This window comes from Lampetra planeri, chromosome 69 (assembly GCF_965212315.1).
Source record: "Lampetra planeri chromosome 69, kcLamPlan1.2.h2, whole genome shotgun sequence".
NCBI classification, from domain to species: Eukaryota; Metazoa; Chordata; class Hyperoartia; order Petromyzontiformes; family Petromyzontidae; genus Lampetra; species Lampetra planeri.
In genome coordinates this window covers 1356746-1383421 of record NC_136174.1, presented here as the reverse complement: position 1 = coordinate 1383421, position 26676 = coordinate 1356746, and the positions used below count along the sequence as shown (strand labels likewise).

The 26676-nt window shown below is 46.5% G+C and overlaps 1 protein-coding gene across 1 annotated transcript; it reads right to left on the bottom strand.

Annotated features, from left to right (window-relative positions):
• Nucleotides 1-505: 505 nt before the first annotated feature.
• Nucleotides 506-20850, bottom strand: LOC144737454 (E3 ubiquitin/ISG15 ligase TRIM25-like). Its single transcript, XM_078620169.1, has 7 exons — nucleotides 20763-20850; nucleotides 17202-17839; nucleotides 12637-12732; nucleotides 10454-10687; nucleotides 10116-10138; nucleotides 6124-6218; nucleotides 506-4987 (listed from the first exon to the last, which is right to left on the bottom strand). The coding sequence occupies exons 2-7, from the start codon at nucleotides 17760-17762 to the stop codon at nucleotides 4437-4439; spliced, it is 1560 nt and encodes a 519-aa protein (XP_078476295.1). The 5' UTR covers nucleotides 17763-17839; nucleotides 20763-20850; the 3' UTR covers nucleotides 506-4436.
• Nucleotides 20851-26676: the final 5826 nt, after the last annotated feature.

The window sequence follows — 26676 nt, the reverse complement described above, 5'->3', positions numbered from 1 at the left end:
TTGTAGTTATATACTTTTTTAATTAGTCATTATCAAGTTTCAGTGATTTGCATACCTTTCCTATATTTTACCCTCTGATCGGTTGTTTGTACTTTTTGTTATTGTAACTTTCTGGACATCTCGAGAAAGAGCTTCATAACTCATTAAATGAAGATGCTGATTCAGATTATATGTACAGTGAGGGAAAACAGTATTTGATTCCCTGCTGATTTTGTACGTTTGCCCACTGACAAAGAAATTATCAGTCTATCATTTTAATGGTAGGGTTATTTGAACAGTGAGAGATAGAATAACAACAACATCCAGAAAAACGCATGTAAAAAATGTTATAAATTGATTTGCATTTTAATGATTGAAATAAGTATTTGACCCCCTCTCAATCAGAAAGTGTTCTGGCTCCCAGGTGTTCTTGCGCTCCGCTCCCGATGTAAACATGATGGCGGCAGTGCAGACACTCTGACACCAGTTGTAGAGACGTTCCCACGGAAGCACTCGGAGACGGAGGTAAGTTAAGGGCTTTCGCCGAGGGTTTATTAAAGCTTAACAATAACACACAAGGGTACACAACTCCCAGGGGCTAAGGATCCTACTCTGAGTCCGGATCCCTGCCGGCTAGCTCCGGTCTCTCTCTCTCGTTTCGGATCGTGGACTCTGCCGACTCCACCGAACGGAGAGAGAAGCACCTCTACGGCTACCACCGGCTTCTCCCCAGACTCACTGTTCAATCCCTCTCTAACCCTGGTTCCCTCTTCACCCTTCTTACTCTATCCGTTCCCACAGTGACCCCGCTTACGTCACGGGGTCTCCCTTAAGTACCCTAGGAGACGTGATGTCATCGCACTGAACGGCACACCTGACGTCACCTCCCCATTTTACTCCTCTACACAGGTAACGAGCTGAGATTAGGAGCACACTCTTAAAGGGAGTGCTCCTAATCTCAGCGTGTTACCTGCATAAAAGACACCTGTTCACATAAGCAATCAATCAATCAGATTCCAAACTCTCCAGCATGGCCAAGACCAAAGAGCTCTCCCAGGATGTCAGGGACAAGATTGTAGACCTACACAAGGCTGGAATGGACCACAAGACCATTGCCAAGCAGCTTGGTGAGAAGGTGACAACAGTTGGTGCGATTATTCGCAAATGGAAGAACACAAAAGAACTGTCAATCTCCCACGGCCTGGGGCTCCATGCAAGATCTCACCTCGTGGAGTTGCAATGATCATGAGAACGGTGAGGAATCAGCCCAGAACTACACGGGAGGATCTTGTCAATGATCTCAAGGCAGCTGGGACCATAGTCACCAAGAAAACAGTTGGTAACACACTACGCCGTGAAGGACTGAAATCCTGCAGCACCCGCAAGGTCCCCCTGCTCAAGAAAGCACAAATACATGCCCGTCTGAAGTTTGCCAATGAACATCTGAATGATTCAGAGGACAACTGGGTGAAAGTGTTGTAGTCAGATGAGACCAAAATGGAGCTCTTTGGCATCAACTCAACTCGCCGTGTTTGGAGGAGGAGGAATGCTGCCTATGACCGCAAGAACACCATCTTCACCGTCAAACATGGAGGTGGAAACATTATGCTTTGGGTGTGTTTTTCTGCTAAGGGGACAGGAAAACTTTACCGCATCAAAGGGACGATGGACGGGGCCATGTACCATCAAATCTTGGGTGAGACCGTCCTTCCCTCAGCCAGGGCATTGAAAATGGGTCGTGGATGGGTTTTCCAGCATGACAATGACCCAAAACACACGGCCAAGGCAACAAAGGAGTGGCTCAAGAAGAACCACATTAAGGTCCTGGAGTGGCCTAGCCAGTCTCCAGACCTTAATCCCATAGAAAATCTGTGGAGGGAGATGAAGGTTCGAGTTGCCAAACGTCAGCCTCGAAACCTTAATGACTTGGAGAAGATCTGCAAAGAGGAGTGGGACAAAATCCCTCCTGAGAAGTGTGCAAACCTGGTGACCAACTACAAGAAACGTCTGACCTCTGTGATTTCCAACAAGGGTTTTGCCACCAAGCACTAAGTCATGTTTTGCAGAGGGGTCAAATACTTATTCCCTCATTAAAATGCAAATCAATGTATAGCCTTTTTTACATGCGTTTTTCTGGATTTTGATGTTGTTATTCTGTCTCTTACTGTTCAAATAAACCTACCATTAAAATTATAGACTGATCATTTCTTTGTCAGTGGGCAAACATACAAAATCAGCAGGGGATCAAATACTTTTTTCCCTCACTGTATGTATGTTGAACTTATTTCGCACCGTAGATATCAACCGTGCTATTCAGAGGTGCGGGGTGAGGACAACAACTTATACACAACAATCAGTTCTAAAGAAATTAGTTTTCAATCTCCGTCAGATCCAGATGCCGCTATATCAGAATTATTTCAGAATGCTTGTCTGAAGTCGCTGTTTGAACAAAGCAAATCTGACTGCAGCTAAACCTGGGCAAGACAGAGTACATGATAGTTGGCTCAGAGCAGCGTCTGCGAGCATGGCAAGGCCACATCGATCCTCCACTGATTAGCAGAGCTCGCCCTCTCCGTGTGTCCAAAGTACGTTGTTGTTTTATTTTGGTAATTTATCTTCGCTTCGTTATTGTTCCCTGTGCTCACGTTGTCGTTTTTATTATTTTGGAGATCCCCCAGCACCAGGTCACTCTTGCAAATGAGACTCCTGTCCCGGTCTCTCGAGTTCTACACCCGGTTACAGACTATACACTTGAACTCACTCACTCAATCATTTACCCACTCACCTACCCTCTAGCTCACTAACTTAACCACTGATGCACTCAGCCATTCACTCACACACCATCTCACTCACCCATGCACTCACTCGCCCACCATCTCACCCAATCAACCATGCACTCACTCAATCATTCAATCACCCACCATCTCTGTCACTTATCTCCTTACTCATCTACTCACTCACCTAAGCACTCACTCCCCATGCCACTCACTCTTACAAATGAGTCTTCTATACTGGTGTCTTGAGTTCTCGCCCCGGTTAAACACAATGAACAAAAATAACAGCCCGAACTACAAAGACGTTACAAAGACATTACCATGGTGATGGTGGTAGTGTTGGTAATGGTGGTGATGATGATGGTGGTGTTGTTGATCATGGTAGTAATGATGGTAGTGATGGTGATGATGATGGTGGTGATGGTTGTGATGATAGTAAGAATGGTGATAATCGTGGTGGTTATGTAGGCGGTAATGATGATGCTGCTGCTGCTGCTGATGATGATGGTGATCATGGTGGTGGTGGTGATGATGACAGTGGTGGTGGTAATGATGGTGATGAGGGAGATGGTGGTAATGGTCGTGATGAGGGTAATGGTGGGAATGATGGTGATGGTGGTTTTCACGGTGAGGATAGTGATGATGATGGTGGTGATGATGGTCGTGATGGTGGATGTGATAATGGTGATGATTATGGCAGTTTTTGTGGTGTTTGATGTTCATGATGGTGATGATTGTGATGGTAAGCATGGTGATGTGGGTGCTGATAGTGATGATGATAATGATGGTGGTGATCATGGTGGTGATAATGACGACGGTAGTGATGATAGTAGTGGTGTTAGTCGTGGTATTGATGGTGATGAGCTTGATGTTGGTGGTGATGACGCTGATGGTAGTTTTGACGGTGGTGATTATGTTGATGGTGGTGATGATGGTCATATTGATGGTGATGATAGTGGTGATGTTAAGTAATGATTATGATGATGATGGGATGATAGTGATAATATTAATAATGGTGGTGATTGTGGTTGATAGTGATGCTGATGATGATGGTGGTGATGATGTTGGTGGTGCTGTTGGTAATCATGATGATGGCGATGATGGTGGTAGTGATGATAATGGTGATTATGATGATGGTGGTGATAATGACAGTGGTGATGACGATGATGGTGTGATGATGGTGGTGATGGTGGTGATGGTAGTGATGATGAGGAGATGATGGTGATGATTACAGTGATGATGATGGGGTGATGATGATGGTAATGATGGTGAATCGTAGGGATGAGGAGGCGTGGTGACGCGAGTGCACACTGCAGGCGAAGGAGCGACCACACGAACCTCCGATTTGTGCTGCACCGGCGACATCGCTCACGCACGCCAACCTGAACCTCACCCTCTCCCCTCACGCTACCCCTCCATGCTCACCTCACCTCACCCTTTCCTCAATTTCACCTCACCCTCCCATCACCTCACCCTCTCTCTACCCCCTCCTTCACATCCTCTCCTCACCCACTCCTCATCCTCTCCGTCACCTTACCCTCCATTCTGCCCTCACCATCACCGTACCTCACCCTCTGTTCCGCCTTCCCCTCACCCTCACTCCACCCTCTCCTCACCATCCACCCTCTCCTCCGTTTATTGGGTTTCTGTCTCGGTTTCTTGAGTTTCTATCTCTCCTCATCCTCAGGATGCACGACTCAGATCCACGATCTTCAATGGTTCTTTCAAACACCCCATCCACATCACAGGGTAGAGAGGCTGCAAGAATCTCCGCCGAACCTCGTGGATCACCTCCATGGAGTCGGCGCGGTAAAACGCCAGGAGTTCACCCTCCAAGTGCAGGTGAAGGCCGATTCTGCGGGGGGAGGGGGCCCCCTTCACCGACAGTGCAGTCTTCACTCCACCATGAACCACTGAGAAGTTGTTGTTACATTTCTCTAAACACCAGGACGCGTCGCTCCCTCCCAGCTGCTGTGCCTCACCACTCCCTTTCCGCGGGATCGTCCCGTACGCGACTCCAACCCGCCACCACTTCGCGTCCCCCACGTCCACCTCCCAGTAGTGGAGGCCCGACGAGAAGCTCTCACAGCACAGGGCTTGTGCACAGCAATCAAACCGGTGTGGGTGATCGGGGCGACCCTGGGAGTCACCGGTCCACGTCATCGTCCTGAGATCCGAGGAGATCTGGAGTTGGTTATTAGCCGAGTTTGTGTCCAGAGTCGGTGAGCGTCGGTCTGTGACAACAGCGATGACAACATCACTACAGAACACCATCATCACCATCATCCACCATCACCACCATCAACATCACCAACCATCATTTTCACCATCAACAAAAACATCACAAACATCACAAACATCACCAGCCATCCTCGCCATGATATCAATGACAACAACATAAACATCACCATTACCACCATCATCAACACTATGAACATCAACATCATTATCGCATTAAGCAACAGTACCACCATCATTATCACCACCACTAGCACCATCACTACCATCACCACGACCATCACCACTATCCCCATCACCATCTTCATCACTATCACCAATATCACCAACACGACCAGCATCATGACCATCACAACGACCATCAAAATCATCATCACCATCACTACCATGATCACCATAACCAATACCATCAGCAAAACCATCACAACCATCACCACCTATATTATCACCAATGTCACCTTCTTTATAATCACCACGACCATCACTGCCATCACCATTCCCATAACTCACATTATCACTAACAGCATCATTACCACCACCCTCATCATGACGACTATCACCATCATTATGACCATTATCAGCATCAGGAACTAATTTGAGGTTGAAACTGCCTAGTAGAGACCCAGGACTTGATAAGATATCACCTGCCACTGATGTTAGCCATGGCAGGTAATCAAACCCAGGTAACTGGGTTCGTAGTGCAGTGTGCTAACCACTAAACCACCGCTCCCCCCCACACACACATGCATATACATTCACAGGCACAAACTGCATCTCAACATCACAATTACCCCTGACTCGTAATGATGATTATTTACCCAAGAACACCACACTTAGTCTCATGGCTGTGTTCAGTAGGGTCCTGGAATGGGCTGTGAACAAAAACAAAGATCCTCTGTGTAGCCTCAACAGACCATTGGGGCAAGTGCTGCTAGCGAGTGTCTATGAAGACCGGCAAGGCACACGAGGTGGGTGGCCAGAACCACACCCGACCACCTTTGTCTCCCTAGTGGTGATGTTTACACAAAACTAGGTAATTATTTGAGGCTGAATCGACCTCGTGCACACACACACGGTGATAATTTATTGGGAAGATGGCCCCATCACCCATGTTTCACACTGAAGAACTCACACAGGAGTTTGGCCACAGTTCCCTCGGTGCCTTTAAGCGAAGCAATGTCCTCTTGGTTGGGAGCTGAGGGTGGAGCTTCTCTAGGCCGCCCTATCCTGTGAAAGCAGATCAGACACGGCCATCACTCACAGGATCATCACAGTTCCATCACATAGACACACATCACACAAAGCATCACGACTCACATCACAATCATTCACAGCATCACCACATACAGCATTAATTCTAGATTTGAAGCTTTCGTGACTGCAAGGATTCATACTCTTAGGTTTTGTCGGTAAAGTCACGTAGGTAAAAATAATAAAATAATAAATGAAAATAAATCAATTAAATCACGACGTTTCGGAGGCAACACAAGCTTCCGTCTTCAGGTGGAACCGTCACAGCACGATTGCTGTATCAAGTAAAGAAAATTCCAAGAGACCCGACCTTGTATATATACTTGTTGAGGGGGGAGGAGCCAGGGTGGGCAGCGGGAGAGGCTGCGGCGACTGCTGCTGGGACTGTGCCTTTGTTATGTAGATGGCAGAAGCAGGAAAGCATTTCAGGACAAAGCAACCCCCTGCTATGTTGCTGGGTGGGTAAAACTTAAAGTAGGAAACCAGTGTGTGAAAAAATAAGGTAAAACATGATAAAAAAACAAAACTGGCTGTCTATCAGTAAACTGTACGTTAACTAAAGAATAGTGCCTGTTAAATAAGATGGTTCAAATATGTGTAATTAAATCTTTTTTTGTATGGGGAATGACATCTTTCCAATGATTACTCAGTTTGTACCCATCATCACGGTGTTTGTATATCTGGATGGCTTCGTGTACAAACCTTTGATGGTAGCCAGGAGGTTTGCAGAGCACCTTGGTCTCGGAAAAGACAATCTCATGAGAGCCCACAGCGTTGTAGCAATGATCGGCAACGGCGGATGACTCAATTTTGCCGTGTTTCAGATCTGACTTGTGCTCGCGGACACGATCAGAGATATGACGTTTCGTTTCTCCAATGTAACAATCACCACAGCTGCAACTCAGTTTGTAGACTCCAGGGTATTGTAATTCAGGAATGACATCTTTCACAGATGGAATTAGATCACGGATTTTATGTACTGTACTGAATCGGACTTGGATCTTATGTTTGTTTAGAATTTTAGAGATCTTTTTGGTCACACCTGCTATGTATGGCAACGTGATAGTTTTGATCGGAGTTTCAAGTGGCTGTTTCTGTATGGTCGGAGAAACAGCCTGGCGTATGGTGCGGTCAGAGTCTCCGTTCATCCTGAGGGCCCGATGTACATGTCTTAATTCACTGGCCAGGTGGTGTTGGTCAGAAATGCCATGAGCTCTGTGGTATAGTGTTTTGATGAGAGAATTATTTTGAGACGGGTGGTGGTGGGAATCAGGTTTCAAGTAGGAATCTGTGTGGGTGACTTTCCTGTAGACAGAATGTCCCAAGGATCCGTCAGGTCTCCTCTCAAACAGAATATCTAAGAATGGTAGTTTGCATTCTTTCTCCACTTCCATGGTAAAATCTAATGGATGGGTGTCGGAATTGATGTGGTCCAAAAAGTGGTTCAATGCTGGGAGGCCATGTGGCCAAATGACGAAAGTATCATCCACATACCTCTTCCACAGGGAAGGACGCAAGGTGGACGTCTGGATGGCGTCTGATTCAAACTTTTCCATGAACACATTGGCTATTACTGGTGACAAGGGGGAGCCCATAGGGGTACCCTCATTATGTTTGTAGAAGGAGCCATTCCAGGTAAAATAAGTGTTGGTGAGGCAATGCCTAACCAACGCAGGTACATCCGACGTTTGGTCGACTTCCCTAATCGAACCAACCAAACGTCCCTCCTTAAAACCCTCGGCTGCTAGACCTCCCAGATTATATGGTCTTCCCAAGATCCATAAATAAGGCACCCCACTACGTCCCATAGTGTCCACTATCAACTCTCCTACCTACAAACTAGACCGTTTTCTATCAGATACTCTACTCCCCTTCACTGGCAAGACCGCTTCAGCAGTACTTAACTCAACCCAATTGGTCTCTATGGTCAAGGACATGGTACTGTCTCCTGACGATATCCTCGTCAGTTTTAATGTTGTATCTCTGTTTACCAAAGTTCCAGTGCCTGACACCTTAACAATTATTGAAGACTTGGTCAACATGGATTGAATTCGGATGTACCTGCGTTGGTTAGGCATTGCCTCACCAACACTTATTTTACCTGGTATGGCTCCTTCTACAAACAGAATGAGGGTACCCCTATGGGCTCCCCCTTGTCACCAGTAATAGCCAATGTGTTCATGGAAAAGTTTGAATCAGACGCCATCCAGACGTCCACCTTGCGTCCTTCCCTGTGGAAGAGGTATGTGGATGATACTTTCGTCATTTGGCCACATGGCCTCCCAGCATTGAACCACTTTTTGGACCACATAAATTCCGACACCCATCCATTAGATTTACCATGGAAGTGGAGAAAGATGGCAAACTACCATTCTTAGATATTCTGTTTGAGAGGAGACCTGACGGATCCTTGGGACATTCTTTCTACAAGAAAGTCACCCACACAGATGCCTGCTTGAAACCTGATTCCCACCACCACCCGTCTCAGAATAATTCTCTCATCAAAACACTATACCACAGAGCTCATGGCATTTCTGACCAACACCACCTGGCCAGTGAATTAAGACATGTACATCGGGCCCTCAGGATGAACGGAGACTCTGACCGCACCATCCGCCAGGCTGTTTCTCCCACCATACAGAAACAGCCACTTGAAACTCCGATCAAAACTATCACGTTGCCATACATAGCAGGCGTGACCAAAAAGATGTCTAAAATTCTAAACAAACATAAGATCCAAGTCCGATTCAGTACAGTACATAAAATCCGTGATCTAATTCCATCTGTGAAAGATGTCATTCCTGAATTACAATACCCTGGAGTCTACAAACTGAGTTGCAGCTGTGGTGATTGTTACAATGGAGAAACTAAATGTCATATCTCTGATCGTGTCCGCGAGCACAAGTCAGATCTGAAATACGGCTAAATTGAGTCATCCGTCATTGCCGATCATTGCTACAACGCTGTGGGCTCTCATGAGATTGTCTTTTCCGAGACCAAGGAGCTCTGCAAACCTCCTGGCTACTATCAAAGGTTTGTACACGAAGCCATCCAGATATACAAACACAGACATAACTTCAACCGTGATAATGGGTACAAACTGAGTAATCATTGGAAAGATGTAATTAACCATACAAAAAAAGATTTAACTACACATTTAAACCATATTATTTAACAGGCACTATTCTTTAGTTAACGTACAGTTTACTGATAGACAGCCAGTTTGGTTTTGTATCATGTTTTACCTTATTTTTTACACGCTGGTTTCCTGCTTTAAGTTTTACCCACCCAGCAACATAGCAGGGGGTTGCTTTGTCCTGAAATGCTTTTCTGCTTCTGCCATCTACATAACAAAGGCACAGTCCCAGCAGCAGTCGCCGCAGCCTCTCCCGCTGCCCACCCTGGCTCCTCCCCGCTCAACCAGTTTACATAACAAAGGCTTAGTCCCAGCAGCAGCAGCCGCAGTCTCTCCCGCGGCCCATCCTGGCTCCTCCCCCCTCAACCAGTATATATACAAGGTCGGGTCTCTTGGAATTTTCTTTACTTGATACAGCAATCGTGCTGGGACGGTTCCACCTGAAGACGGAAGCTTGTGTTGCCTCCGAAACGTCGTGATTTAATTGATTTATTTTCATTTATTATTATTATTATTATTTTATTTTATTATTTTTTCCTACGTGACTTTACGGAAAAAACCTAAGAGTACACATACAGCATGATCACTCGCAGCATCATCACAATCAACACAACCACTCACAGTTTCACCACTGACAGCATCATCACACAGCATCCCCACACACAGCCAGTGTCTCACTGCCCGTGCCTCGCAATCAGTCCCATGTTGTCGTGTTGCGAGTGATAGTGGTCTTTTACCTGCACGTCTCCTCCAGGTGCCCCTATGGGAGAGAGAGAGAGGGAGAGGTGCATGACTGTGACTCTGCCTCGATTCCCATGGGATCAGCGGATTTCCCACTCCAACACCGCGGGTGGAATTTACACCACAAAGTCTTGGCTTATGACCTCATGAGCATCAACACTGACTTACATTGCAAACATCGTCGTAAGTGGGGATGACGGCACGCAAGGACCGAGCAAAATTTCCGGCCGTGCGTGACAAAGCACAGTCGATGTGAAAACCTCATTCACGATCCTCAACTCTGACGCTGCCGAGGGCTCTGTGCAAATAGCGACACCAGAGACTCATCGCTCACCTGCAGGAAGGCGAGCGAGTCTCTCTCCTGCGCTAGGCCCTCCAGACGAGCGGCTGCTGCCTGGAGCTCGCCGATCTCGCGCTTGTAGTGAGCGATGTTCTTCTCGATCTGGGTCAGCAGCTCGCGCTGCTTCTTGGACGCACGAGCCAGAGCCGCCTTCTCGTCCTCGTCCAGAGCTGCTCTCATGCGGGCGAACTCGACTTTGATTCGCTGTCTCACCCCGGTCATCGATCCCTGCCAGGGCGTGTGATATGTTTTTATTAACTAATTCACGAAGGAGTTCATCTCGCAATGGTTGATCTATGTCTTATGGAGGTGGCGTTGACACCACTCTTTCCTGAATCATAAATGGAAAAACAACTGTGGCCACACAATGCAAACTATTGGCAATAAAGTAAACTTATAGAGACCCATAGATATACCTCGCGATCCATAGAGATACATAAAGACTCAGATATAGAGACCCGTAGAGAAACACAGAGACACATGAAGACAAATAGAGATGCATATAGGCTCAAATATTTGAGTCAATATAGGGCAGTGTGACTGTGGTCATACAACCCAAACTATGGATGTATACTAAACCCATGGCGACACTCAGAGATACACCGAGACCCATTGAGATGCATTAACGTCAATCCACACTCGTGCCACTGTGGGTATGCAACCCACACTATGGGAGACGTTTTGACCTGTAACCCCGGTGACCTGTGCATCACGACCTCAGTAGCCAATTAACAATTCAATTGTCACCTATCATAACCCTGCAAATTACACAGGACTCAATCGCAAAAATTACATCACAATTCTGAGAAAAATAAGGAATTTAAATAATAATTAAATATGAACCCCACCTTTTCGGAGAGTTGCGCAAGGTGTGTGTAATGCGAGCAGAGTTGCAAAGCAAAAGGTCATAATTAAAGCTGCCTGATCAGCAACGCCTCCAAGCTGTATTCCTACCACAAAACAAGCCCAGCTGGGACTAGACACGAGAGCTGGGTTTCGTGACTGGGCAGTGATAAGATCGGTGCACCGGTGAGAACTGGACATGCAATTTGGTAACCGTACCTCGAAGTGTCTCTGTGCTGTCGAATACGCCTTTTAAATTAAAATGAACTTTAATGCTCATGTAATGCGGGCGTAAAGGGCTTGGCGGATGTGACGTCATGTGGGGGAGGAGTCAGGGTCACGTGAGAGGGAGATGGTATAGCGGTGAGACAGGAAGAGATCGGGGCAGTCGGGCAAGGAAAGAATGGAGACTGGACGAGGGTGAGGCCAAGGAGGGCGAAAGCTGGGAGCAGCGAGGGCAGCCGGAGAGGCTGCGTGTGAGAGACAGCAGCGAGGCTGCTAGGGGCTACAGCAGCCAGCCTGGAGCTGCAGAGCAAGAGGGCTACGGGAGCGACAGCAGCCGGAGGGGCTGCGTGTGGGGGAACAGCAGCAAGGCTGCTAGAGGCTACAGGAGCGACACGAGGAGACCAGCAAAGAGGCTATTGGCGGCGACGGGTGCGGCAGCAGCGTCGGCGCCGAGCGGAGGGTCTGAGAGTGAGACAGCCGTGTGGGAAGAGAAGAACGAACCCGAATAAAGGACACCAGACCAGATACTGTGGTCGAGTCCATTTATTACAATCACATAGCCAATTTCAATATACTGAATGGGAGTGTACTACGTGAATAGGTTACGTGAATATGCACATCGTATAAAGCACACTGCGTGCATTCAGTGTATTGCGCGGTTGTGGCTTTACAGATATTACTCATTACTGATGTTTGTCATCGCTGGGAGTTGATCTCAGGTGACTTGAGTTCATAGCACAATGCGATACATATTGTAAACATATATATAATGTGAACCCTGCCACCAATGTACTGGATAACAGGTATGTGCCACCTCATCTGGCCAGAATAGATATATAACAGAAGATGAAGTGGCAGTTCACATGGTGATATCAGGCTCCCATCCTAAGAATGTGGAATTTCCACGACTGATTCAGTTCCTCATTGCAGATGAGAACCACTTATTTGCTTGTCCTGGGTATTGAGGCGCATTGACCGTTGTGTCTTTAGTCCCACGATGTTTTTCAGAGCCAATGGAAGTCCACGTGAATGAATGGAGTTGTCCTCCATCACAAACCCTACTCAGGGTGGAGTTACGAGGGTCACAGGGTCCGTTCCAGATGCGGTACCTGCACGTCCCTGTGAGCGGCCTCCATCTGCTTTATGGACTCCTCCGCCTCCCTCCTCTTCTCCTCCACCGCCCGCGTCTCCTCTCCCACTTGTTTCTGTGAGAGACGTCACCAGGGAAGATTACACTCACTCTCTGAGCGCCCCCTCTCACCCCCGCTCCACACGGACCCCTCCACAGTGACGGTTCCATCTCCAGGCTGCAGCGACCCCTGTGCAGCAATGGAGGCTGGGGGAGCGAGCACTGCAGGAAACCGATTTCACGAGGAGCTCACACGACTGCTGGAGCATTTTGTGTTTAGTTGTCATTCCCCCGCACCTCCGATAAGCACGGTTGGCTATGTTTGGTGCACTCTCTGTTCCAGCTACTTCCCTCCGGCAGAAGGCTGCGGTCCATCAGGACCAAAACCTTACGTCATAAAAACAGTTTCTTCCCATCCGCTGTTGGCCTCTTCAGCAAGGCCAAGGGTTTAAAATGACTTTTACACTTACTTTAACATTTTATCTACAAAATTACACCTTGCCATATTTACAACATGTTACCCTATTTGTATTTTAAGATTGTATATTACGGCTAGTTTACATTTTATATTGTATACTTATTACATTTTTTACATACTTTAGCCCCTTAGTATTAGTTAGACTTTGTCATTTTAGTATAGTTAGACTGTATACCACTTATTTAAGTTTTAAGATTCCTACATGTTGAATGTATGCGCCTTCCTGCCATAGTAAATTCCTTGTCTGTGCAAACTTTCATGGCGAATAAAACCCTTTCTGATTCTGATTATTGCTGGGCTCACATAGCACGCGCAGGAGCCTAAGCCTGTGGACCCAATCACTCTCCACTGGTACCTGAGTCGTGGGCGGGGCTACCTGAGCAGTGGGTGGGGCTCTGAGTAGTGAGTAGGGCTCTGAGTAATTGGTGGAAAAGGCACCGCGAAATGTTAATCTGCGTTGCCACGTATACAGGAGGTCGTGGTTTCGATCCTGACCCTGACACCTGTATATTTGGAATTTGTTCTTCCCATGGTCGCATGGATTTTTGTCCAGGTCCTCCAGTTTTTCCTTTACATTTAGAAACGTGCGTTTAGAGCAGGGGTCCTCAAACTACGGCCCGCGGGCCACATGCGGCCCGCCGAGGACATTTATCCGGCCCATGGTCACTAATTGGGCTGCGCTTGTGAGCACTAATTGGGCTGCGCTGGTGAGCACTCATTGGGCTGCGCTGGTGAGCACTCATTGGGCTGCGGTGGCGAGCACTGATTGAGCTGCGGTGGTGGGCACTCATTGTGCCCACCGCACTGCGATCTGTGAACAAAACTGCAGGTGTAATTAACTTTTTAATGGCACCCGCACCAGTGTGAGCCTGGGGTAAAAGCGGAGTTCCCCCAATCAGACTGCATTGATGGGCAGTGCAGTCTGTATGTCTCTGTGTGGGCAAAGTTATTGCTGGTATATTGTTTTTGTAGCGCTGTATATATATAGGTATTTTACTAATAACAATTTTGACTCCCTAGGAAACAATGATGTCAAGAAAGAGAAAAATTGACTCGGAGTGTAGGATATTCAAAGAACAGTGGACTTATGATTACTTTTTCATGCAGTACAAGGAAAGAGCTGTGTGTCTGATATGCCAGAATATAGTGTCTGTGTTCAAAGAATACAATTTACGCCGACACTATGAAACTCAACATAAAGATAAATATGATTGTTTGGTCGGAGAAGTGAGAAAAGATAAAATATTAAAACTGAAAAATACATTAACAACTCGGCAAAATACTTTTGTGAAGCAGAAGCAGCTAAATATTTCATCACTGCGAGCAAGTTTTCAAGTTGCCAAGCTAATAGCGTGCACTGGCAGACCATTCGTGGAGGGAGAATTTGTTAAAGAATGCCTTCTTTCTGTTGCCAAAGAGATGTGTCCAGAGAAGGCCGATTTATTTAGTACAGTGAGTCTTTCAGGACCTACAATTACACGGAGGATTGAATAAATGGAAGACAATTTGCATCAGCATTTGCAAAACTCCACAAAAAAACTTTCCTATTTTTCCTTGGCACTCGACGAAAGCAATGATGTTCGTGATTCTGCACAACTTCTAATTTTTATTCGTGGGACGAATGACGATTTCGAAGTCACAGAAGAGCTTGCTGCACTGCAAAGCATCAAAGGAACAACTACAGGAGAGGATATCTATGAAAAGGTTTGCAAAACTGTGCATGGTTTGGAGCTGAACTGGGCTCAACTAGCCAGTGTGACAACTGATGGTGCTCCTAGCATGGTGGGGTCTAAGAAAGAAGTAATTGCTCGCATTAACCAAGAGATGGACAAACATAACCATTCTCATCCAATAGCCATACACTGCCTCATCCACCAACAAGCGCTGTGTAGTAAATCACTGAAGTGGGACTCTGTTATGAAAATTGTGGTATCTTGTGTTAACTTCATTAGAGCTCAAGCCCTAAACCACAGACAATTTCAGGAATTTCTGTCTGAGCTAAATGTTGACTATGAAGATGTTCTGTACTACACAGAAGTCCGTTGGCTGAGTCGAGGGAGAGTTTTAAAACGTTTCTATGACTTACTTCCACAGATTACAGCTTTTCTGCTTTCAAAAAACAAAGAAGTACCAGAGCTCAATGATGCAGAATGGAAATGGCACCTTGCCTTTCTGACAGATGTAACAGAGCTACTCAACAGTTTCAATGTGCAACTTCAAGGAAAGGGGAAGCTCATCTGTGATATGCAATCACATGTCAAAGCATTTGAAGTAAAAATAGGCATTCTCATCAAACAAGTGAAGGAGGAAAACTTCTGCCATCTCCCCACAACTCAAAATCTGTTAGCGGAAAAACCATTGGTTGCATTCCCAAACAAAACATGTGGATTCACTGGAAAAATTGCAAAAGGAGTTACAATTTAGATTTAAAGAGCTTCATCTCCATGAACAGGACATACAGCTTTTCTGTAACCCATTTTCTATTGACATTGAAAATGTGGATACAATTTACCAAATGGAACTGGCTGAACTGCAGAATTGTGACTCTCTGAAAGACGCATTCAAGTCAAGCAGCCTTCATAATTTCTATGAATCTCTCCCCTCTGAGACATATCCTCATCTCAGGAACCATGCACTCAAAATGGCAACCACCTTTGGCAGCACTGATATCTGTGAACAGACTTTTTCCAGAATGAAACATTTGAAATCTCCAACCAGATCTAGACTAACGGATGCACACTTGCATCACTTGTTACGACTAGCAGTGACAAATATGGAACCGGACATTGACCATCTCATTAGCCAAAAGCAGGCCCATATTTCCCATTGAAATACTGGCAAGTTTGTTGATTTAACTTTACTTGTTCTTCATTTTAAATATTGTATTTGTTCTCGTTTTGTTTCTTCACTTCAAAATAAGATATATGCAGTGTGCATAGGAATTTGTTCATAGTTTTTTTTAACTATAGTCCGGCCCTCCAATGGTCTGAGGGACAGTGAACTGGCCCCCTGTTTAAAAAGTTTGAGGACCCCTGGTTTAGAGTATTTGGCTGCTATGAATTTCGACGTCATAAGCCACTTCTTGGAGCTGTCATTTGTGGCCAGGTTTGCGTCTGAAAAAGAGCTACATAGCACTGTGAGCTTCACCTGGTAAAATAAAAAAAAAATAGTTTTAGTTACGTTTTACATGGTACAAGGAGGGACTGCCATGTCTCAGTTGAGTGTTGGAGAAATTCGGTGAAGAGAATCTTGATGAAAATATAAATACGGTCACGAAATACTTGGTCTGTCAAGTCCAGTGACCCGGTAGCTGCTGTAGAGTGCGGCGCTAAACTGGGACAGACCGGCACGAGGCTTCCAAGCGGTGAGCACTGCGACTCACGCAGTCCCAGTCGTTTTACATTTCGTTCACATTTTGGGGAATGCTCCTCTATTCCACAAACCACTTTTTTGTATACAAACCACGGTCTATGCACTCACGTCATTTTGAGAAAATATTGTATCCATTAAAGTCCTTCAGTTTTATAAAATATACTAAGAGCACATTTATAAATTTGTCAGATAACAGGATTGATAATAACATGTTTTCGTACTCTTAGGTTTTTTCGGTAAAGTCACGTAGGTAAAAAATTAACTAAAAATTTATAAAAGTAAAATAAAAATCACGACGTTTCGGAGGCAACACAAGCTTCCGTCTTCAGGTGGAACCGTCACAGCACGCTTGCAAGCGTCACAGCACGCTTGCAAGCGTCGTGATTTAAATTGTACTTTTATTAATTGTTATTTCATTTTTTACCTACGTGACTTTACCGAAAAAACCTAAGAGTATGAATCCTTGCAGTCACGAAAGCTTCAAATCTAGAAAGAACATGTTTTCGTATTATTTCTGCACTATAACAACCTCAGCATACTTTATATTAAATCAAGGTTGTTAAAATTTGAAGAAACAATGGGAGGCTGAGAGAGGAATAATATAATATTTAGTTGGATATTATTGTTCAGTTAGTACTTGAAAATAATGACTTCACACAAGAGAGGTTCCAGCTCACACACGCAGACCGTCTCACCTCCCGTGTCTTGTGCTCATCCTCTAGCGTAGCCACATCGTGACCCTTGTGGTCTCCTGCAATGGTGCAGGTTGTGCAGACCAAGCTCTTGTCCTGTCGGCAGTAAAACTTGATCTTCTTTCTGTGTTTCTTGCATTTGCGTTCTTCAGGATTCGTACCTGGATCCACCAGAATGTGGCTACTTAACTTCGCGTTCTCCTGATGAGGCTTTACATGAGTCGCACAGTAGGATATATCACACTTGAGGCAGGTGTTGGAGGCAGCAGTCGTGCCATCGTTGCAAAAGTCACACAAGACCACGGTGGCCAATTCATCTGCGGCACTGCGCTGCTCCACCAGGTTGGCGAGCGTCACGCTCTTGTTCAGCTTGGGCCTCTGAGGGAAGGTCACTCGGCACTGCGGGCAGGAGAAGGACTCTGCCGCATCCCAGGCGCCCTCTACGCACTTGAGGCAGAACGAGTGGCCGCAGCTGAGCGTGCAGGGGCAGCGGAAGGCGTCCAGGCAGATGGTGCAGGTCAACTCCCCTGGGGCATCGATACCGCTGGAAGCTGCACTCGCCATGGCCCCGTGGCTTCACTCAGAGATGGACGCTGGTTGGAGCTCAGGCAGTCTCTGACTGTAGCTCAGGCAGTGGCTAGCTGTGTATGAGACGAAAACACAGGAACAAGCCTTCTGACTGTGAAGGAGGGAAGTACAAACACTTCTGGTTTTATTTCCATATCACGTGATACGCCCTGGATTGTGCTGACAGACAAACCAGTAAGAGTCCTCTGCTCCAGGGGTGGCTGAATAAAGACTCCGGTGACGTCGCCTCGTCTCAAATCCTCATCCTCACACACCTCACCTCATCTCACCTCATCTGAACTCACCTCAATATCTCCTCAACTCACCTAAACTGAACTTGGAGGGGAGCGCTGCTCGTAAACTCGTTGAGCAATCATTTGTGGCCAGGTTGCGTCTGAAAAAATATCTAATAGTTCAGTGGGGTCTTATCTCGTATGATACAACAAAATATTTGTAGTTTGTTTTTATAAATGTCTCTAACTGATTTGTCTACGTTTCCTACACTTTGCACTCCTGTCGTGTTGTTGTATTGCTTGTTGTTATAACGTTCTGACCTGCCCCGACTGGACATGTAAAAAAGAGCTTTATAGCTCATCGGATTCCACCAGTATGAATACTTGTTCTCATTCGGTTGCCTCTACCCTCTCTGCTCCACGATATTTTATATTTCAGCTTCACTTTTCTTGCTTATTTAAATCGTTAAACTACTTAATTAAACAATTAAGATTTGACTTAAAACTTTCGTGACTGAATGAATTCAAATTATATGGTTCTTTCGGTGAAGTCACATAGTGACTTTAGTGACAATACCGAAATAACCAAAGAGTAAAGTGAAAAAAAAATATTATAATTTTATTGTTTTTTTTCTAGTAGTGACTTTACCTAAAGAACCAAAGAGTATGGGATTCCTGCTGTCACGAAAGCTTTAAATCAAGATTTATTCACTTTATTTTCATTATTTTATTGTTATTATTTTTTCTTTGATCTACGTGACTTTATTGAAAGAACCATAGACAATTAAACAATGTGTCGGGTGTCTAGTTCTCGAGCTGTGAGACGCCTGTGAAGTTGCTCGCCTTCAACTCAGTCATGTGGCTGCGGCTCACTGCTCTGTGTCGTGCAGAGACAAAGCTCCCCTGTGTTGGAGGTGCGGGTGTAGACAGGCTAGTGGAGAGGCGAGCGTAATCTTTAGTCTGAGTGTGATAGGCTAGTGGGGTAAGAAGCTAGTGGAGATACAGCGCGAGCGAGAGTCCATGACAGCTTAGAAAAGTGGGGAGTAACAGGCTAGCGGAGCGAGAGAGAATAAGCTCGAAGTAGCAGGCTAGCGGAGGAAGAGAGGAAGAGAGGAAGAGATTGCGACAGGAGTACGTGGTGTGAACGTGAGGAGCATCCGTGTGGGATGCTGCAAATAAAGTGACACAGGAGAAAAAGACGAAATTGCCCGTGTGAATAAATACCACACTACATATGCGTAGTGCTTGAGATACGCGTCACGCGCTGGGTCGGTGTGCGCGCACGCGGCGGACAGTGAGGACACAGGGCGCTGATTGGCTGGTCGTTGTTGTTGTTGTCCAAATTAAGGTGGCGTGATGGTTAAGGGTGCTAGCAGGTGGTAATTAAGGGTGCAGTGCGCTGTTGTCGGAGAGAGGCGCCGGTGTGTCTGGAAAAACAACGCCACGTGGCAGCGGGGGCTGGGGGCGAGTGGGGGCTGGGGGCGAGTGGCGTCGCCTGATTAATTAGGAGTTAATTGGTTTAGTGATAAAGTGAGGGGTTGTGGAGTGAGACGGGAGTTCGTGCCTGGGAGGAGAGACAGATGGAGAGACGGAGCGGCAGAGTGAGTATAGCGTAGGGTAGCAGTGGAGAAGTGTAGGGTAGCAGTGGAGAAGTGTTGGGTAGCAGTGGAGAAGTGTAGGGTAGCAGTGGAGAAGCGTAGAGCAACAGAGAGACGACGGAGAGTAGGAAGCGGCTGGAGCATGGAAGAACTGGTGTAGTTACGACTGAGTGGGACGGCGGAGCTGATAAAGAGCAGCCGAGTTGGAGAGAGAGAGAGGAGAGTCGACGGAGGAGTAGAGGGGAGCGAGCGAGGCCAACGGAACGCGGCGAGCGAGTGGGGAGAAGAGTTGTGGGTCGGTGTGAGCGGAGGAACATTGAGCGGCGTTGACGGGAGAGATGTGGAACAATGTACGCGGAATAAAGTAACGAGGAAAGACAAGAAACTGTCGTGTCGGTTCGAGCACTACATATGTATGGGTCTCTGAATAGGGGTCTCTATGGGACTCTGCGGGTCTATGTATGGATATGTGGGTATCTATGGGACCGAGTATGGGTCTCTGTATGTGTCTATGTATGGGTCTCTAAGCACCAGAATCTGCATTTATACTGCAGGAGGAATCCGAAAAGCTCTGAAACTCTTTCATCACAGGTGTCCAGTCGGGGGCCACTGGGGTCAGAACGTTACAATAACAAACACACAACGCGCGCACAAGACACGACGGGAGGGGCAGCGTACAGGAGAAGTAAACAAATCACTCAACAGATTGTCTACAAACAGCAGCAAGCTGTGTGTATAGAGAGCAGCAGTGCACGCGTGTGGATCACTCGCACACAGCGCGTCACTCTCACCACACCGTCAGTCGCCAGTCGCTTAAACACCTCCACCCTACCACCACCAACTCAACGTCGCGACTTAAAGACACAAATATAAATAGGAGTAGATATTAATTGAAACGTTATTAAAGTTGTTTTTTAATTTCCCTCCCCACCGCCGCCGACCGAGCGTGACCAGCATCGGCCTAGGCCGGCCTACCGAGCACCTCGCGTCTCGGCCGGTACGGATTCTATCCGAGGGACGGTGTCTCTCGCGGCATCGCCTCAGAGGGGTGGTTTAAACGCCTCGGCCTTTTTACGGGGGGGGGGGGCTTCTTTGTCTGTCGCTCTCTCTCGGGAGGGGGGGGGAAACAAAGACGGCTGGGAGGGGGGTGAGGGGGGGGGACTCACGGTGATGAGGCGTTGCAGGACTCCAGGCGACTCGGTCAACAACGGGGAACGGAGAACTCGATCCGAATCGATTAGTAGTTATAACGCAGTTGAGGCATCGATTCCAATTCCTCTAGCGACATCGTTGAGTTGGGAGGGGGGTCGTTCTAGAATTCCGACATCATTTTACATCGCGATTCGATTTCCAGTTAAGTTGAATACACTGCAAACACGATCCGAGTCGTGGTTCAAATATTAGTGGATCGATCCACCAATTACATTCAGAATATTTATTGCGATTGCAGGAGTCCAGTCGGGGTCACGGGGTCAGCAAGTTACTGTGTCACTGTAGTGTATGGTGTAGTGTGCAGTGTATAGTGTAGTGTATAGTAGTGTAGTGTATAATATAGTGTATAGGGTAGTGTACAGTAGTGTATATTGTAGTGTATAGTTATGTATAGTGTAATGTATAGTGTCGTGTATAGTAGTGTTTCCTATAGTGTATGGTGTAGTGTAGTGTATAGTAGTGTATAGTATTGTGTAGTGTATAGTGTCGTTTATAGTAATGCATAGTGTAGTCTATTGTAGTGTATTGTGTAGTGTATAGTAGTGTGCTGTGTAGTGTATAGTAGTGTCGTGTATTGTAGAGTATTGTGTAGTATTCAGTGAAGTGTATTGCATAGTGTATACCAGTGTATATTGGAGTGTATAATACTATAGTGTATAGGAGTCTATAGTAGTGTACAGTATAGTAGTGTATAATAGTGCAGTATAGTAGTCTAGAGTAGTGTAGTGTCGAGTAGTGTATAGTAGTGGAGTGTCATTGTGTCACATGGTACAAATAAGTGGCAAACGAAAATACAATGGAGGGTGGGGTCCACCTGCATAGGGAAAGCGGGTGATCGAAAATTAGAAACACCTGCAGCAAACAAAGTGTCAGTCACCACCAGAGACTAGAGGGTGAATGGAGGACGACCCCAGGCCATTCCGTCTCTTGAGCTCCAGCTAGCAGGGGACGAGAGCGGTACCCAGAAATCGGTCACGCTTCCAGCTTGGACACCCGGTGGGGAGCAGGGAAGGGGCAGAGGAGCACAAGGAGGCTGCCTCTGACACCTCCCTATGGCAGAAAGGAGCCAGCAGGGGCCGGCTCGTTTCCTCTCCTCTGATGACGATGGTGTCAGGCTGGCGGTGGTGCACGACGCATGGCGTCGAGCTTCACCCTGACGTCGGGTTGCTTGTGAATGTAGCCCAAATCAGATGGTAAACGCCATCTGAGCCTCAAAGTGCCTTAAGGGTGTGTGAGCGTAGGCTCAGATGTGAGTGTCGGGATGAAGGGGTCATCCTGTGTATCGTGAGCGCACCGCGTTTGCCCAGAGATCTTCTATGGCGTGAAAGTCGGCAGGGTGGCTGGGCTACTAACACTGGTCAACAAAAAAGAACACATTTCTTTTTCTGGCCTGGACTTTTGCACCTGTGTTAGACTAATTTCAGGGTGCTGATTCCAAATCTGATCTCAGATTTGCTCTATCACATCTCATTGTTATGCTATCGGCATACTCCATTTTCATTGATTTTACCCGAAATTAACTCTGTCACTTATGATAGGAAGTTGTTGCGAGTTATTGACTGCTTTAGTGTTAAAATATGGTGCTGTATTTTTTGGATACTGTGTTTATAATATCATTTTATGTAGATATCCGCATTTATTTAATATTTTTCTTCTGCAGTTTTTATTGAAAATGCAATATTTGATATCTCAAAAACCTGATGCCATAGACAAAAACTGATGCCAGATTTGGAATCAGCACCCCAAAATTACATCAAAATCGTTGGAATACCTTATGCCAGAAAAAGTGTGTTGACCAGTGTTATAATTAAAGACAAATCAACCCTCTCGAATCGCCTCAAAGTTTTGGTATCAATTGATCTCTCGCTAGACTCGACCCACACTATACACGGGCGTCACTTGGCTTACCAAAAATATAGTGGCCGCGATACAGGTGAGCCTGGAGAAGTAGGCAAGAACCAAAGTATCACACTGTAGTGTATAGTGGTGTAGTGTATAGTGTAGTAGTGTGTTATATTGTAGTGTGTGTGGTGGTGGTGGTGCTGTGTGAGGTGGTGGGGAGTACGTGTGAAAATGAGTGTGTGTGAAGTTAGGTACTCATAGTCTGTTGTGGACTATACAGAGGAATCGTCATCTGTGGGTTTATGTGCAGTGACTGACTCAGAAACACTAAGAGTAGGAGGCACTTTATTAACACGGACATAACAGTTCACACTTGGTAACTACGGTTCCCAGTCAGGACAGCTGGTAGACTGCCTGACTGGCGATGCCGAGATGGTGAAGACGGAGACGATGGTGAAGACTCCAGCAGCTGACGAGATCCCACTCCAAACGACAGCCCCGAGGTCCCCTCCCTGGGCCCCTCTTATACAGATAGTCCCCGAGTTACAATGGTCCGACTAACGATATTTCGATCTTACGATGGCGATAGCGATACGACAAAATTGTAAATTATTTTAAATTTCGCGCGGCAGGCAAACGCAGCAGCGTACGAGGTACGATACTGTACGTTGGGACGCTACCGGGATGTACGCATCTCCCACCTTGTGTGATGCCTCACTCTCACCAGCGGTCGACGGAGTTAAGTTGTCTCGGTGTTAGCGTGTTTATAGGATTGTTTCCAGAAAAAAACTTTCCATTAAATTGCAGTTCATATAGGTAGGCTAAGAAATTACCTTGTTTTTTTTCCTTTACATTTTACTGTGCAATACAGTATTGTAATTAATAAATACATACAGTATATAGTTTATACGGTACGGTACTGTAAATTGCTTTGTTTTTGTCTTGCCTCACGGCAGATGTGGAGCGTGCGTTCACAGAAAGTTCCTGTTTTTTAATGCTAATTTTGGTCACGTGACCAGGAAGTGACGATGTTAGGTTTCCACTGTACCACGCGGGCATCGGCCATTACACAGATAAGTCAAGATGGCGGCATGCATCGCATCTCAGTGAGACCACAGCCGCACTTGTCCATTGTGGGAGCTTAAAAAGCATTATCTGTAAGTTTGTTTATATTCCTATAATATTGGAAATGCTGTTGTAATGTTGGAATGACCGTTATAGTGATGTAAATGCCTTTATGGTGCCATTAAGTTGTTGTAGTAAATACGAGGCCTAGTTAATAACGAAGCCTGCGACTTTCCTTATTGTGGATGTTACTTGTGATTTAGTAAGTCGAGTCAGACTTGTGCCTATGTTGCGATCCTGAGAGTAAAGATGACGAAGTATCTCATCCACAGTTTAGTGGTATGTGTAATGCTGTACATTTGGGGTGCAGTGGGATGAATACACGATGTGCCTGTATGCAACGCACTGGCTTGTGCTCTTGTCTAGCTGTTCAGTGGTAATGTGGGGGCCTGGTCCTTCCAAAATCTATTGTTATCTAAGACAATGTTCTGATGCTGTGGTGTTCATTGTGTTGGTGTTTCCGGATTATAACAGATGCTGTATCTGTGTTTTCTCACCAGTTTTACCTTGTTACAATCAATAAATGACGATTGGAGTCGGACGTTCATCCTGGCTCCGAGGGTTTATTGAACGCAAGGTTGTCTACTCGACTAGCGGTGCAACGCAGGGCACAGCGAGGCCGAGATAGTAAAAATACAGTCTTCTTGAAGCTCACAAGAAGTGCTGCAGCCAGCCCTACAGCAGTTAAAAGACAGTCTTCTTGAAGCTCCCAACCAGTGCTGCAGCCAGCTCTCTGCAGCCAAGTAAAAATATACTCTTCTTGGAGCTCTCAAGCAGTCAGCCTGCAGCAAGAAAATAGCTCTCAAGCAGTCAGCCTGCAGCAAGCAACCCGCTCTCAAGCAGTCAGCCTGCAGCAAGCAAGGAGCTCTCAAGTAGTCAGCCTGCAGCAAGCAACCAGCTCTCAAGCAGTCAGCCTGCAGCAAGCAAGGAACTCTGCAACGAGTCTACATTAAAATCGTGCTGCAAGCATCGCAGCATGGAAAGCCACAGTTCAGCAGGGAGAGATACTGAAGAAGGTGATTTAAGCAATTCAAGACCTCCCATCCTGCCTCAAGAAGACCAAGGGAGTTCAAGGCCCCAAAGAGAGGTCAGGTTGACACAACGGGCCTTGGAAAGCTATGAGGCTGAGAAACAGGACCTTGATGCCAGGATACAACGGGCATGGAACCGGGTTGAAGCAGATTTATCTGAAGCTTCAAATGCCTCAGACACAGTGGCTTCAATTCAGCGGGCCATCCAGCGAGTGAAGGTGAGCAGCTTAAGCTACAAGCTCCTGGCAAATAAATACATCTCCCTCCTGATGAAGGTGAAAACAGATGAGGGCATTGAGGGAGTGCGTATGCAAGAGCACTTCCTTGAACTGCTCGATGATAATGTGCAGGCAGTGATACAAGAGGCAATGGACCGTGTGGAGGGCTTAAGAGAGACACGATCTCAGCACTCTGTCTCATTCAGGTCCACCACAAGATCTAAAGGCTCAGCGCACTCACAGACATCATCTACTGGTATGGCAGCAGCTCAGGCACACGCAGCAGCAGAAGCAGCAAGCGCCCGTATTGCCTACATGGCTGAAGAGCAAGCCATGCTAATTGAAAAGGCTCGCATACAAGAAGAAGCAACCATAGCAACTGCTGCCGCACGGAGGAAAGCAGAGCAGGAAGAAACAAGCATAGCAATTGCTGCCGCACGGAGGAAAGCAGAGCTTGAAGAGCAAGAGAGTACATTAGCGGCTGCTGCCGCATGGAAGAAAGCAGAGCTTGAAGAGCAAGAGAGTATATTAGTGGCTACCGCTACGCGGAAGAAAATTGAGCTGGATGCTCAGTTAAGTACCCTACAACTCAAAAAGGAAGCAGCTGCTGCAAGGGCCCAGGCAGAGGTGCTCGAGGCAGCAGCCAACCTGGATAAGGAAGAGAATTGGAGTGAGTTTGGCACTCAGTTACCTGTCAAGGACCGTGATCAACTCACCAGAAAAAATATTTTGGACTGGTCTGAACAATGCATCAATGCTCCTCCACCAAACGATACTGAACAAAGGGTGGACGTTCAGGCATCGCCATTTCCACACCGAATGAACATGAATGCTGTCTACAGGAAGGGGGGAAATGTATATCCTGCCCTGGCAGTTAGTCGCCAACTCAGCGTTGCGCACGTGGGGTCAGACGTGGATGCACCAAGTCAGACCCACATTCCAGACAGTCACATAAGGGGATCCAGCCAACGTGATAGAAACCCTTTGGGCCCACAGTCCAACGCCATCGCAAATGACGGCATGCAAGGCAATACAGACAATAATGCCACCTCACAAGCGTCAGTATGGACACACCCTGGATCAGCAGGACTAGGGGACTTTGCTAGGTACCTGGCTCACCGCGAACTAATCAACACAGGACTCGTTAAGTTTGATGACCACTCTGCGAACTATCGAGCCTGGAGATCTACCTTCAAGAATGCAATCCGAAATGCAGACATCTCTGCAAGTGAAGAACTGGACCTGTTGGTGAAATGGTTAGGAAATGAATCTGCAGAGTACGCAAAGAGGATCCGGTCAGTAAACATTGACGACCCCACCTCAAGCCTGCATGTGGTGTGGGAGAGGCTCGAGGAGTGCTATGGTAGCCCAGAAACCATTGAGAAGGCTCTCTTCAAGAAGTTGCAGAACTTTCCAAAAATCTCTGGTCGAGACAATAAAAGGTTACGGGAGCTTGGAGATCTTTTTATGGAGCTCGAATCAGCCCAGGCTGACCCCTACTTACCAGGTCTCATTTTCTTTAATACCTACCATGGCGTGAACCCCATCGTAGAGAAATTGCCATTTGACGTGCAGAAAAAATGGAGAACAGCGGGTTCAAGATACAAGTCAGAGCATCAGGTTGCATTCCCCCCATTCTCTTTTTTCTCAAT

Bases quoted from the DNA above. Each gene is read 5' to 3' on its own strand.
- LOC144737454 (XM_078620169.1), bottom strand. From the start codon at position 17,762: ATGGCGAGTGCAGCTTCCAGCGGTATCGATGCCCCAGGGGAGTTGACC. The intron at 10,688-12,636 runs GTACCGCATCTG...ACGCCCTGGCAG, and splicing joins CCGCTCACAGGGACGTGCAG to GGATCGATGACCGGGGTGAG. The intron at 10,139-10,453 runs GTGAGCGATGAG...TCTCTCCCATAG, and splicing joins ACTCGCTCGCCTTCCTGCAG to GGGCACCTGGAGGAGACGTG.